This window comes from Martes martes (genome assembly GCF_963455335.1).
Source record: "Martes martes genome assembly, chromosome: 8".
NCBI classification, from domain to species: Eukaryota; Metazoa; Chordata; class Mammalia; order Carnivora; family Mustelidae; genus Martes; species Martes martes.
Genome location: NC_137895.1, coordinates 86047671 through 86060422, shown reverse-complemented (window position 1 = coordinate 86060422; position 12752 = coordinate 86047671). Strand labels below are relative to the sequence as shown.

The 12752-nt window shown below is 43.6% G+C and overlaps 1 protein-coding gene across 1 annotated transcript in view; it reads right to left on the bottom strand.

Annotated features, from left to right (window-relative positions):
* The window catches only part of DIP2B (disco interacting protein 2 homolog B), a 223057-nt gene that overhangs the window by 6640 nt on the left and 203665 nt on the right, over nt 1-12752 (bottom strand). Inside the window, exons 29-36 of the mRNA XM_080809970.1 lie at nt 10842-10951; nt 10016-10146; nt 8219-8387; nt 6892-7062; nt 5819-5880; nt 4825-4882; nt 2973-3047; nt 1172-1349 (exon numbers count right to left, since the gene is read on the bottom strand). Of these exons, the coding sequence (XP_080666096.1) occupies nt 1172-1349; nt 2973-3047; nt 4825-4882; nt 5819-5880; nt 6892-7062; nt 8219-8387; nt 10016-10146; nt 10842-10951 (954 nt within the window). The remainder of the gene's footprint in view (nt 1-1171; nt 1350-2972; nt 3048-4824; nt 4883-5818; nt 5881-6891; nt 7063-8218; nt 8388-10015; nt 10147-10841; nt 10952-12752) is intronic.

The following is a 12752-nucleotide window of genomic DNA, read 5'->3' as shown; positions in this document are numbered from 1 at the left end:
TGTATGTACACACCATATACATAAGGCTATATACATGGTTTATGTCTATACAGATACTGCATTTTAAAGAAAGACATGATTTTGCTAGGTCTACTAAATAAAATATTTTCAGGAAAGGGTAAATTTCTGAAAAACTGAATAAAGCAAAGTGCTAGAAGCTGCTGGAGAGAGAAGGTTGAAGAGATCTAGCAGATTCCCACCATATAAGAAGAGCTCATAAAGACTATAATAACAAACACGACAGAAACACAGCAGTTAATCTCACATCATTTCCACAAGCCAGGGAACATTATCATTCCCACTGTTCAGGTAGGAAACTGAGAGGCTCAGTGATTGCTCAAGGTCACAAAGCAAATGGCAGAGGCAGGTTTCAACACCAGGGCACCCGGTGAGGGATACCTCCCTCTTCCAGTATGTTATCCTGCCTCCCCGTGAAACTTGGAGAAACTATGGACGCTGGTCACTATGGAACAGATGCTAGGAGCTCAGGAGAAATGATATGGCTCTAATTCAGGCCTTTAAAGCCCGGTGAGTTATCTGTAGCTATTCTTGAAGTGATAATACAGCTAGTGTTGGGTATTTTAACACGGCCATTAATGCCATGGGGTAGAAAAGCTGAAGGCAGGCATCAGTGAAGGCATGACAGTCAATGGAGCAGTGGGTAATGTGGGGGACTGCTCACACCAGAGCCTTGCCCAGCAGTCTCGCATCTAACATGAGACGCCGAAGGGACACAGTGCTTCAGCGACATGGCTCCTCCACACCGATCCCCTGCTCTCAGGAGTCAGGTTTGTTCCTCTTGAACCCAAAACGGTGTGTGAGTGTAGAAGGGCCACAAGATGACACCCCCATCCCAGGAGCTTGTGCAGGAGCTGGGAGTCAGCCAGGGGCACAGTGAACATCAGGCACGTCTCCGTGACCGTCCGCTGTGCTCACCCACAGTTCAGAGATGCAGACGTGGTACCCTGGGTGCCTGCCTCCTGGTTACTCCTCATGGGCCAAATATCTTACTTTAAATGAATACAAATTCATGCATGGGTTCAGGAATCGCAGAAGGGAGTAATTAAATACACACACTTGACAACGCAAAGGCAGGCTGAGGAAGGTGAGCCAGAGCTCCCGGCTGAAAGACAAAAGCAGGCAGAAGGGGAAGTGTTGGCGAGGAAACTACCTCCAGTGGCCGCTGTGAGCTCCGTCCGGCGGACGAAACCAAGGTATCCGGTTCGAGCCCAGAGTGTCTGAGCGGCATCCCCGAAGCTGAGGCGAGTGTTGAAATGATCCGCTTGAAGAGTCTCACTGTCATAGATGGTGTAATAGCCACTGGCTGTGTGGGGACTGTTCACCCAAATCTACAAGAAAAGGGCATCGGTCACATTTCGGTAGGGACATAGAACTGTATCAATTCAATTCTCTCTGGATGGATGAACATTACTATTTTTTAATTCTCATTGCTACAGTAACAATAATAAACCACAACAATAAAGGCTGCTGACATTTATCATGTGTCCCCCATGTGCTAAATAGAGAGTTAAGTACTTTATATGCCTTATCCCCATCAGTCCCGACATATGTGGCAATACGGTTCTGTATTATTGTTACTCCCATTTCACAGATGAAAAAAAAAGGAGTTAAGTAACTTGTCTAAGAAACTGGGAGACCCACAGCCAAGCCTGTGCAGCTGCAGAGCCCATGCTCTTAACCACGAAGCTACTGTCTCCTGGGCTCAGTCCTCTGCCTCTTCCCGAGCCCTGCAAATGCATCAAGGGGTCACTTCTGTGTTTCTGGGCTAAGGTGTAAGCCCTCAGGAAAGCACTACCAGGGTATCTGAATTCGCCCTGCCAACACAGCAATAGCTAACAACAGCAAGAACACTCGTATTTATTGCAAACTCATTAGGTCACAGGCACTGTCCCATGTGCGTCACAGACACGGTAATAGTGTAGTTAGCTGGCGCACCATTTCATCAGGTGAAATTAGGTGGGTGCAGTTATTATTTACGGATGAGAAAACTGAGACCCAGAGAAAGAAAGTAACTTGCTCACTAGTTAGAGGCTGGGAAGTAGCAGAGCGCAGGCCCTCTGACACCTGCACCTACGACCTTCGCCTCCCGGTAAACCACAGGGTGAAACCTCAGTACCCCTCAAATATTTGAGAGAAGAAAAATTAAGTCTTCTTAAAAAAAAATCTTGATACGAATTCCAATATACACACATTTTAGAATAAGAATAGAAAATTTCCATGAATTTAGAAAATTTAGTATTTGGGGCTCCTATCAGTTCCACCCCTTAATCGGTGGAAACAGGTAGGACTGGCCCATTTCCTTTTTCAGCTAAGGGAATGTCGGTGGACAATTCTGGTACTAGTTCTAATCTGCGTGCTGAAATCTTTCCTCCATCCGGGCCTCAATCTCTCTCTTTTTTTAGTTTTGGGCCTTACAGAGAAAGATTAAACTCTTTTTTTAATAAAAAAACATTTATTTGGGGCGCCTGGGTGGCTCAGTCGGTTAAGGCCTCTGCCTTCGGCTCGGGTCGTGATCCCAGGGTCCTGGGATCGAGTCCCGCGTTGGGCTCTCTGCTCAAAGGGGAGCCTGCTTCTCCATCTCTCTCTGTCTGCCTCTCTGCCTACTTGTGATCTCTGTCTGCCAAATAAATAAATAAAATCTTTAAAAAAAAAACAACATTTATTTGACAGAGAGAGCACAAGCAGGAGAAGCGGCAGGCAGAAGGAAAAGGAGAAGCAGACTCCCCTGCTGAGCAGGGAGCCCGACACAGGGCTCGATCCCAGGACCCCGGTGAGCCAAAAGCAGACACTTAGTGACTGAGCCACCCAGGCACCCCAGATTAAAACTCTATTATAAGAGGATAATTCACAATGGAGGAAAAGTTAAATCCACAGTTTCACTGACTTCTCGAATGTGAACCCCAAAGTCTTTACTGCCGACTTTTCAGAGTAAAGATAAAAATTATACATACCTCTCCAAGATGAGAGTCTCCAACAGGCCCTTTGGTCTCAGGATTAACAATAACCACTTTCACTCCAGGTAAAATCTGAGCATCAAAGGGAAAACACAAAGACTCAATCAACTCTAATGACCCCTTGGAAATGCAGTCACCCGCCACCCCTCCTTCAGAGAGGCAAGCGAGTGTACAAAGGCAGGAGCTAACTGACACGCTGCTCACTGGACTGTCCTCCATGGAGACCAGAGATATAATAAGATTCATCCTCAAAAATAAACCAGGAGCCAACCTGCCTACCTTCCCTTCAAAGGGATGAGAAACTGCAGCCCAGAACCGGAACAGTAGGAATCTGTAATGTGACTGCCCTTTCTCATTTTCTTATTTTCTTTCTCTATCCTGTTCACTGCAGTGATGGCAGGAAAACCCCTTAGAGCAGGAAGGACAGCAGGAAGGGATCGCCTGAGCGGCTCCACTCCCGCCTGCCCCTGGGATCATGAAAGACATCACACACTTGCTTGGGATCTCCCTGAAGAGAGAAAAGGAATGTGAAGAATGTGGGGAGAAAAAGAAGAAGAGGTGCTGGCTGTAAGAACGGCTCACATCTTCTCTGGTTACCCATATTCTGGGTTTCTAGAGTATGAGGTTAGTTGAGAAGCGCTACAGTGATTATCCAGGGTCATACATCTAAGACCTCAAGGAAGGAGAGAAAAGACCATTCGCACTGGTCTGGGTCGGGCACTGGGTGAAAGCTTCTGAGGTGCCCAACCACGAGCTGAGGCAGAGGGAGATCTGACGACGCGGTAAGAAGATCAACCCAACTCCACTTGAAAGGGTTTAAATGGAAGAGACAAACTAGAGTAAGTGCCCCATGGACTCGATCTGCTGCTTGACTGGTTAGACGGGATCCCCTTTTATCTTTATAATTTCCCCCTCTGCTTTCAGAATTACTAGAAGGAATTCTGAGGCATCACTGTTACCTCTTCAAAAGAATGGGAAACTCAGTAACTTACGGTGATGTTCTATCACCCTTAGTAAATGTTCAAAACTGCTACAGACTTATGTCGTGTCTCCCCAAACTCGCATGTTGGATGTAATCTACCTAAATCCCCAATGAGACGGTATTAGGAGCTGGGGCCTTCCACCGTGTGAGAATACAGCAATAGGACGGCCATCTGTGAACCAAAAATCCTTCAACAGAATCTGCTGGTGCCATGATCTTGGACTTCCCAGTGCCCAGAACTGTGAGAAGTAAGCTTCTCGGTCTATGGTATTCTGTGATAGCAGCCCAAAAGGACTAAGACAGTAACTGCGTCTCTTCTGGAACATTTTAAAGCCTCCGTCTCACCTAAGAAATCTTATTCCTACAGACACACACTCAACATATCCGTAGTTCCTTCCCCGTTTTGATTTCTCTTTCAGCTTTAAACACATGTACGCCTTCCCTGATCTTCAACCACACATCCCACTGCCACCCTGTTTTTCTCCTTGTAATATTTATAAAGATAGAATTGCCTCTAAGTGCTGTTTACCTCTCCGCCTTGAATATAATGAACACTGGATTCTGCTGATTTGTCAAATAAGAATAACATATCAGTGGGATTTTTTGAAGAAAAAAAAAAAAGTGAGAATTGAGAAAGTTCAAATCTAGAATTCTTCTTCTCTATGTACCCATACGAATTTGAAAGTATTAGATAAGGTGAAACTGCTGAATTATCTCCAGATTTCAATTAAGGCTTACCCTGGGTACTAATACATTACATGGCTTCAAGTTTTAAAATGAAACATTTAAAAAATAAAATAAATAAAAATAAATAAAATGAACCATTTCCCAGGCAGACCAACTTCCAATGGTTAACAGACAAATTACCTTTCCAGACTCTGAGAGGAGCAAACTCTGGGGGGCACCCCGTTCCACAAGACGAACCCTGAAGAAGAAGAAGAACATTTACTATATACATATAGGTATGTATATATATTCAAAAAAAAAAAAAAGGCTGCACATCTACTACAGTTATATACTGCCCTCTTGAGACCTCTATTTTGTCTCTCCTTCTCATGCTAGAGCAGTTTCTAAAACTTGGACACTACTGACATTTTGGGTCGGACAATGTTCTTTTATAATTTTTTATGAGGGGCTATCTTGTGCATTGCAGGATGTTTAACAACATCCTAGGCCTACCCCACTAGATGTCAGTAGCAACCCTCTTGTTGTGACAACCAAAACCACCTATGGACACTGTCCAGTGTCCTCTGGAGGGCAAATTCTCCCTGGGCTGAGATGATGAAATTCTCCCTGGGCGCTAGAGAGATGCTCTACCTGTGCCGGCTGGATCAGTGCCATGGGGCACATGAGTGCACACTGCCGAGGTCACTGGGACCTGCCAAAGGTCCCAGAGCCCTAGGGCCAGGTGCTCACCTTGGGACATCGCTAAAATTCCCCTGTAAGCTGATGCAGAGGAGGGCTTTTATTCCTGGTGTTTAGATAAAGTGTTGTTTCAAAAACCCTACTCTGCCTCATTTATCTTGTCTGTTCCATCTTTTATTTTTAAACTCCCAGAGGAAACAGTCTATCCATTTTAGTTCACTTTATATCAAATGTCAAAAAATATTTTTACACAGGCAGGAACTAAGTATTAGATTTTAATATTAAAGAACAGCATAGCAACTCTGAGAATTAAAGCTTTCTTCTTACAAACATAAATCTTACCACATATTAATAAAAACAAATTCCTTCCCTCTTCCTATCCCTCCCTGGAAGACAAAAACAAAAGGAACGAGGGAGAGTGACAGCTTTCTTGGGGCTCGGAAATTTTTATGCTTAGAAACCCAAATAGGGAGAGAGCATAATAAATCTATTGTACCTGTCATGTCTCAATGATTTCAGATCTACATACACAGTAGTTGGATCAGGCCCTGAGGTTCCCTAAAGAAAGAGAAATCAATGCATTGTTTATTTAAAATTTAAATGAATTATATTTCCATATTTCATATTCTCAAATCAAGAAATAGATAATTTAGCCATATACATGAAAAGTTCACACTCTATTTTGAAAGTTCACCCTCTCTTCAACCAGACGAGGCAGGGTTGCAGTGAACACCCGAAAGAGACTCATGGCCTTGTGTTTCTTGCCCTCTGTCCCCTGGGAGAGCAAGCCAGAGGCCTGGTCACAGGGGCTGAAGCAGCCCTGGAAGGTTGCCAGGCTGAGGAGGGTTCTCATCCCTGGACTCGAGGCAGAGGTGAGACAGGCCAGTATCCACGGGATTTTCAAAACCATCACTGTCCTAAGTGGACAGCAAGGAGCCTGTGATGGGGCTCCAAGGTTAAATCATCATGATGCTACCCGAACGTCCTTTGCCCATGGTCACAGAAGGCCTGAAAGTACCCACTGATGTATGCCATCTTCTCTTACTCTCTCTTGTCCGTGCCTATATTTACCATATTAAGCCTCTAAGCTCCCTAAAATCAGACTTAGTTCTTTACTGTTATTTACCCACCAACAATAACATGGCAAGGTTGCCATCTGGCTGAAGAAAAGAATACAGGCTTATTGGTGCTTCCTTTGTTTAAAAAAAAAAAGGGAGACAGAAAAACAGAAGGTAAGATACTAATAGAATTCAAATAGGACTAAAAAATCTTGATTCATCATCATGTACCATTCAACTACTAGAGTAAACTTTTAATTTGGGGCTCAACTGCTAGGCATGGCTCCAAACATATACACCTAAGTAATGCCCCTGTGAAGGACAAGTCTATTATCTTCACCCTACAGGGGAGCAAAATGAGGCCCCATGAAAACCAAATGAAGAGCCTGCGGTCCCAGAGCAAGTGGGCGGAACTGGGCTCCTGCCAGGCCACCTGGCTCTGACACCTCTGCTGTCGAGCACCACATACTCCGCTCCCATTCATTACCGAGCAAGATTTCTTGAGAGTCACCTGTAAACATATCGCGACATTGACTCTTGATCCGAAAGTGGTGCTGACAGCCCGAGGGGACAGCCCGATGTCTTTGAAGAGCTTGGAGAAGGACTGCTGGAGGGCAATGCGGGGTCGTTCCTCGGCCACCACCACACACGTCCGGATGCAGGAGAGGTTGATTCCTCTGGTCTGTAAGACACCAATGGCCCGGGAGCTGAAGTTAGCAGGAACACAGGAAGAACTGAATAGTAGAGCCATAGTTCTATCTCTTGGGTCAGGAAGAGCCAAGGAATTATGTATTGTCATCTCAGACACTGAGAAAAAAGACTAAAGTTTTCAGAAATGCCAAGGCATTCCACTAAAATCACTAATCACTGGTAAGTCTGCTCATTCTCTATTTCTTTCTTCTTTTATCTAAAATTTTAGATTCTTCAGCCACCTGTTTTTATACCTCCCCATTTCTGTACTTCAGATGTCTTCCTATTTCAAAATGGAGAGAAGGAACTGAGAGAAAAAGGTATCTAGCACTCTAGAGATCGAATCTTATCTCTTTTCTTCTTAGGGTCAAAATTCTCTTAGGGTCATAATTCTCTATTTTTATTTATTTATTTATTCTTATTTAAATTCAATTAACATACAGTGTATTATTAGTTTCAGCAGTCATAATTCTTAGGGTCATAATTCTCTATTTTTATTTATTTATTTTTCTTATTTAAATTCAATTAACATACAGGGTATTATTAGTTTCAGTGATAGAGGTCAGTGATTCACTAGTCTTAGAAACTATCCAGTGCTCATTACATCACGTGCCCTCCTTACTGTCCCTCACCCAGTTACCTCATCCCTCCACCCCCTTCCCCTCCAGCAACCCTCAGTTTGTTTCCTATGATTAAGAGTCTCCTACGGTTTACCTCCCTCTCTGATTTCATCTTGTTTTACTTTTCCCTCCTTTTCCCTATGCTCCCGTTTTATTTCTTAAATTCCACAGAATTCTTAAATTCTTAAATTCCACATAAATTCTCTATTAAAGAAAATCAGTGTCTTCTCTCTCCTACACCAGTCAGACATGACGTCACAGTTCTCTTTCATCTTTCCATGAAGTCTTTTCCATTCAGCCTCCCAACTAGTTTCACCTTCCTCTCCACAAAGTAAGACTCGGACTAAACTCTGAAAGAGTGCAGTAAATTAGAGAGCGGAGGAAATAAAATTTCTGAGGTTTATGAAATGTTGACTGGCTAGAAAGAAATAGGCAGACATGCCTGTCCAGCCCTAGTCAGGTATCAGCACACGTGGCCCGTTTCTTTCAAACCTCCCGGGACCGGCTACTTGTGTAGCTGCTTCTTACCTTCAGCACCTCCACTTGGTTTCCGAGCCCTTTGGTGCAGAGCTCCATTACTGAATAGGAGCAGAACGTGTCCCTTATTTTGTACTGGTTGACAGTGGAAAGCCAGAGGAAAAGGTTGTTTTCTAACTCCATAGGAGGAATTAATATGGACTGGTGACCTGAATAGACACTGCAATGAAGAAAGGCGAGAGCTGACATTATCGATTCATTCTAGACATCCTGATGTTTTAGAACACCATCCACTCAACCACTATTTGCTGCACGTGAAGGGCAGGGTAAGGTTATTGAGATACGAAGCTCTAAGCATCAACCCTGTTCCTGTCTAACTCACAAGACGCAATAACTAAAATTAAGTAGACTGTGGTAGATACTGTAACTGAGGTGTGAAGATCATAAAATCAAGATCATAAAAGAAGGAGCAAGTCACTCAAATTAGGAAAGCTGGGGGCGGGGGGAGAGCAGTGTTTCACTGAGCAGGTTATCACTTGAGCCGGGGCTTAAAGAATGAGCAGGAGTTTGACAGTGGCTAGAGGAAATGGGGGTGGTGGTGACAGCATTCCAGGCAGAGGAACAGCATATGCAAAGGAAAAGAAATGTAGAAGTATATGGTGTGTTTAAAGTTTTCAGAGATAGCATCCTCATATGAAATCCTATAGCACAGGATGCATGGGGGAGTTGTGAGACGTGAGGCCAGAAGGGTTGGGGCCAAACTGTAAAAGAGATAAACTATCGTCTGAAGGAGTTTGGGCTTTACCAGCAGGCAGTCGCTGCGGCTTTAAGGTGGGGTGAGCCCAGTACCATGGAGAGGGACTGCAGACACAGACACTGGCGAGGGAGAGACAGGACAGGTGAGAGATGATGACGGCTTGGATCCCGACAGTGCAGCCAGGATAAAAAGAAAGGAATGACAGTAGAGTCCCATCCTATATATAGTTCACAGCCCATGAATCCTCAACTTCTTAAACCGAGACAGATCAGAATGACGAGGAGCCCAAGAACCCTGTATTTAAACAATACTGGAATTGTGGTCACCAACTCTGGAGATCTAAGTTATTAGTAAGTCTGGGGAAGGCCCATTATTTTGCTTTTTTAAAGACCCCGAGCTGATTCTTATGTACAAACAGGTTTAGGAACAACTGAGCCACAAAAGACACGACACTTAATTGGCTGTAAGACATACACATAGAGAAGTTGAAGCTAATGCTCAAGTTCCTAGTTTGGGCCCCTAAGGTGAATGGTCCCAACAAAGATGAGGACACACAAGGAGAATGCTGAGTTGTAGGTGTCTCTGAAGCATTCACAGGGACATCTACTAGGGAAGTGAAAATGTAGGGCTGAGAGAAGGTTCCCTGGGAGGAGTGGGGATCTGCCATTCCAGTAGACACCATCTGGACAGGACAGGCATGCTACTTTCCAGCCACATGCTGTCATCCAATCTCATTATACTCCTTCCTGCCAAACCTAGGGGGTATGTTCTGGCTGTCAAAGCCTGACATATTTCACCCAACTATCGTCCTTCTACTTGGCTCTGCTTCTACAATAAGGATTACAGGATGGAGCAGAGAGCAATAATAAGATCACTCACTTTATGTACGAGGCATAAAACTAACAGACAAGGAAAAAAGGGAATATAAACAAAACTAAACGAACTTCAGAGATATATGAGGCGCCCACATTTAGGAAACATCAGCATTTTATTGAAACATTACCAAATTAAGGAAGCAAAGGTAAGGATGAGATGGTTATAGCCCCAAAGACATCCCCACTCATTCTGTTTCTTTGCTTTTCCATTCCTACCTGCAGAGACACCAGAGTGCAAAGCCAAGTCCACAGTAAGGGTCAAGGCAGATGGCGATCTGCCGAGAAGAATACAACTCACACTGGAGCTTGATGGCTCTACAAAGAGCATTGACTGCAGAGTGGGACATCTGGAAAGTAGGGAACATGGAACAGGATGGAACTGGCATCCCCACAGGCAGAAAAAACTCTAATGATAGTTCTGAAAAGTTTCAATTTCCCCCAAACTCCTCAAAATGATGTCTATTTTTCATTGTTTCAAAAAGCCTATCTAAGTCTGGAGTGCCTGGGTGCTTAGTGAGTTAAGCATCTGACTTTTGCTTTCAGCCGGGGTCATGATCTCAGGGTCGTGAGATCGAGCCCCATGTCAGCTCCAGCCTTAGTGGAGTGTCCTGCTTGAGATTCTGTCTCTCCCTCTACCCCTCCCCACCCTCTAAAATAAATAAATCGATCTTCAAAAATAAAAAAAGCCTACCTAAGTCTAACATAAGGTAACATACTTTTGTTCATTAATTAATACGGAGTTCTATGAAATATGAATCTCTGGTTTCTTACTGGCTTTAACTGTGACTCAATTATTATCTAGTAGCTTCTAGGCCAGGTTCAGAACACTTCATAACACACATTCCTTGGGATAACTTATTCCGGAAGAGCCAATGCTTTTATTTAAATATAGCAGGGACCTCTGATCCCCCGCCTACTGGTCTCTGGTATAAGCAGCTGGCGTCCACATCTCAAGTCCCTGGGGCAATGGTCATCTCTATTTTTTGTAGACCTGGCATTTTACCAGCATCCAGAGACAGTCAATATCTCCAGCCCACTCTACCTTCACTCCTGTCAGCATGCCCGTTGTGGAGACACTAAAATCAAGATACGCCAACATCTCAGGAGTGGGCGGTTTATATAGCTGAGGTAACCTTTTCCTGGGTAAATCATCTGCAATGAAAAGAAAAAAAACCTGATGTCAAGCAAACAAACTGGAACACAAAAATCATGGCTCTTCAACTGGTTTTCAATGGCTTTGCCATGGACAAATAGATCTCCTGAGATTTGTGATGCTTAGGCTTCTCCTATTTAACCAAACAGCTCACGTAATGTCACTCCGGGAAGTGGGCTGGGGTTGAGGACACCAGTGGGTAATATAAACAAAGCAAATCTACATCAGGTAAACGTATTTTCTAGAAGGTTGGTGAGAGGTAATGTAACACAGCAGTAGAAGACATGAACTAAGGAAGGAGATCGCTGGTGTTCAAATCCTGCTCAGCCATTTACCATCAAAGTGCCTTTGGAGTTATTATACTTCTTTGTGTCTGTTTCCTTATCTATAAAATGGGAATAATACCTATCCTCACAGGATTGTTAGAGAGTTAAATCACGTAAAGCACTTTTCAAACAACTCAAAAAGCTTGAAAAAGCCTTACTTGTTATCATGCTGGTTCCAAGTTAAGGTTCATTATTTACAGTTTAGTAAATGCAATATTACTCGTGGACACCTTTAAAAGTTGCTTTTCTTCAAGATAATATGTTAGATTTTTAAGATGGAAAACCTAGAATTAGGGATTATTTTCCTTTGCTCGTTTATATACCTCTCCTTTCCTCCCATATTTGCTTTGTAAGTGAAGTGTGTCAAAACCAAGGATGTCGGGGCACCTGGGTGGCTCAGTGGGTTAAGCCTCTGTCTTCAGCTCAGGTCATGATCTCAGGGTCCTGGGATTAAGCCCTGCATCGGGCTCTCTGCTCAGCAGGGAGCCTGCTTCCCCCTCTCTCTCTGCCTCTCTGCCTCCTTGTGATCTCTCTCTCTCTCTCTGTCAAATAAATAAATAAATAAATAAAATCTTTAAAAAACCAAACCAACCAACAAACAAAAACTCCTGTGGCTTCCTGGATCGAGAAACAATTCTGACTCTGACTTTAAGTCTCTATATTGTTGCGCACCCATCTCTGGTCAAACCAAAGACTTTATCTATCACTTTCAACCTGGTTTTGTATAGGGGAGGGTCACTTATGTCCCAAAAGAAACCTTTCTGTTGTCTTTATCATAGCTCACAGTTCAGGTCTTCCTGAAATGTGACTGAGTCTAATATCCACAGTAGATCTACTTGCATCATTAACACCAACACAATCCATTTGTGTTATACAGAACTGTGCTTCTGTACTTAAGCAACAAACATAAAAAACATCTAGCTCAGCACCTGGCACAAAACCACCACAAATACCTACCATCCCTGAATTTAAACCCACATAAATGTTCCCGAGTTGGACAGACACCATGTGGTACTTACTGAAGATAGGGAGAAAGCACATGAATGGTTATGAGTCTGGGAATGGAGCCAAATCGACGGTTTGAATTTTAATTCTGCTACTTATTTAGCCTTTCTATACCTCAGTTTTCCTATCTGTAAAATGAGGACAAAACTCACACCTATCTAATAGGGTTGGTGTGAGGATAAAATTGGGCAATATACATCAGATGACTGGCACATAGCGAGGGCTTGATAAAAGATGTTATTATTATGATCATGTGCGAGGTGCTTTGTATTATGTCATTTAATCTTTACAGTTCCATGAGGTGGTTACTGCAACTCCCACTTTATGGACAGTTTTGCCCCAGTTAGTAGGGATACACGGAGAGGAACAGAGTATGAGGATTTAAACATCGTCTACCTGATTCTAAAACCCACTCCCGTTCCACTACCACCATTCACCAGGTATCCCCACATCTTCTCCCCCGTGCTTT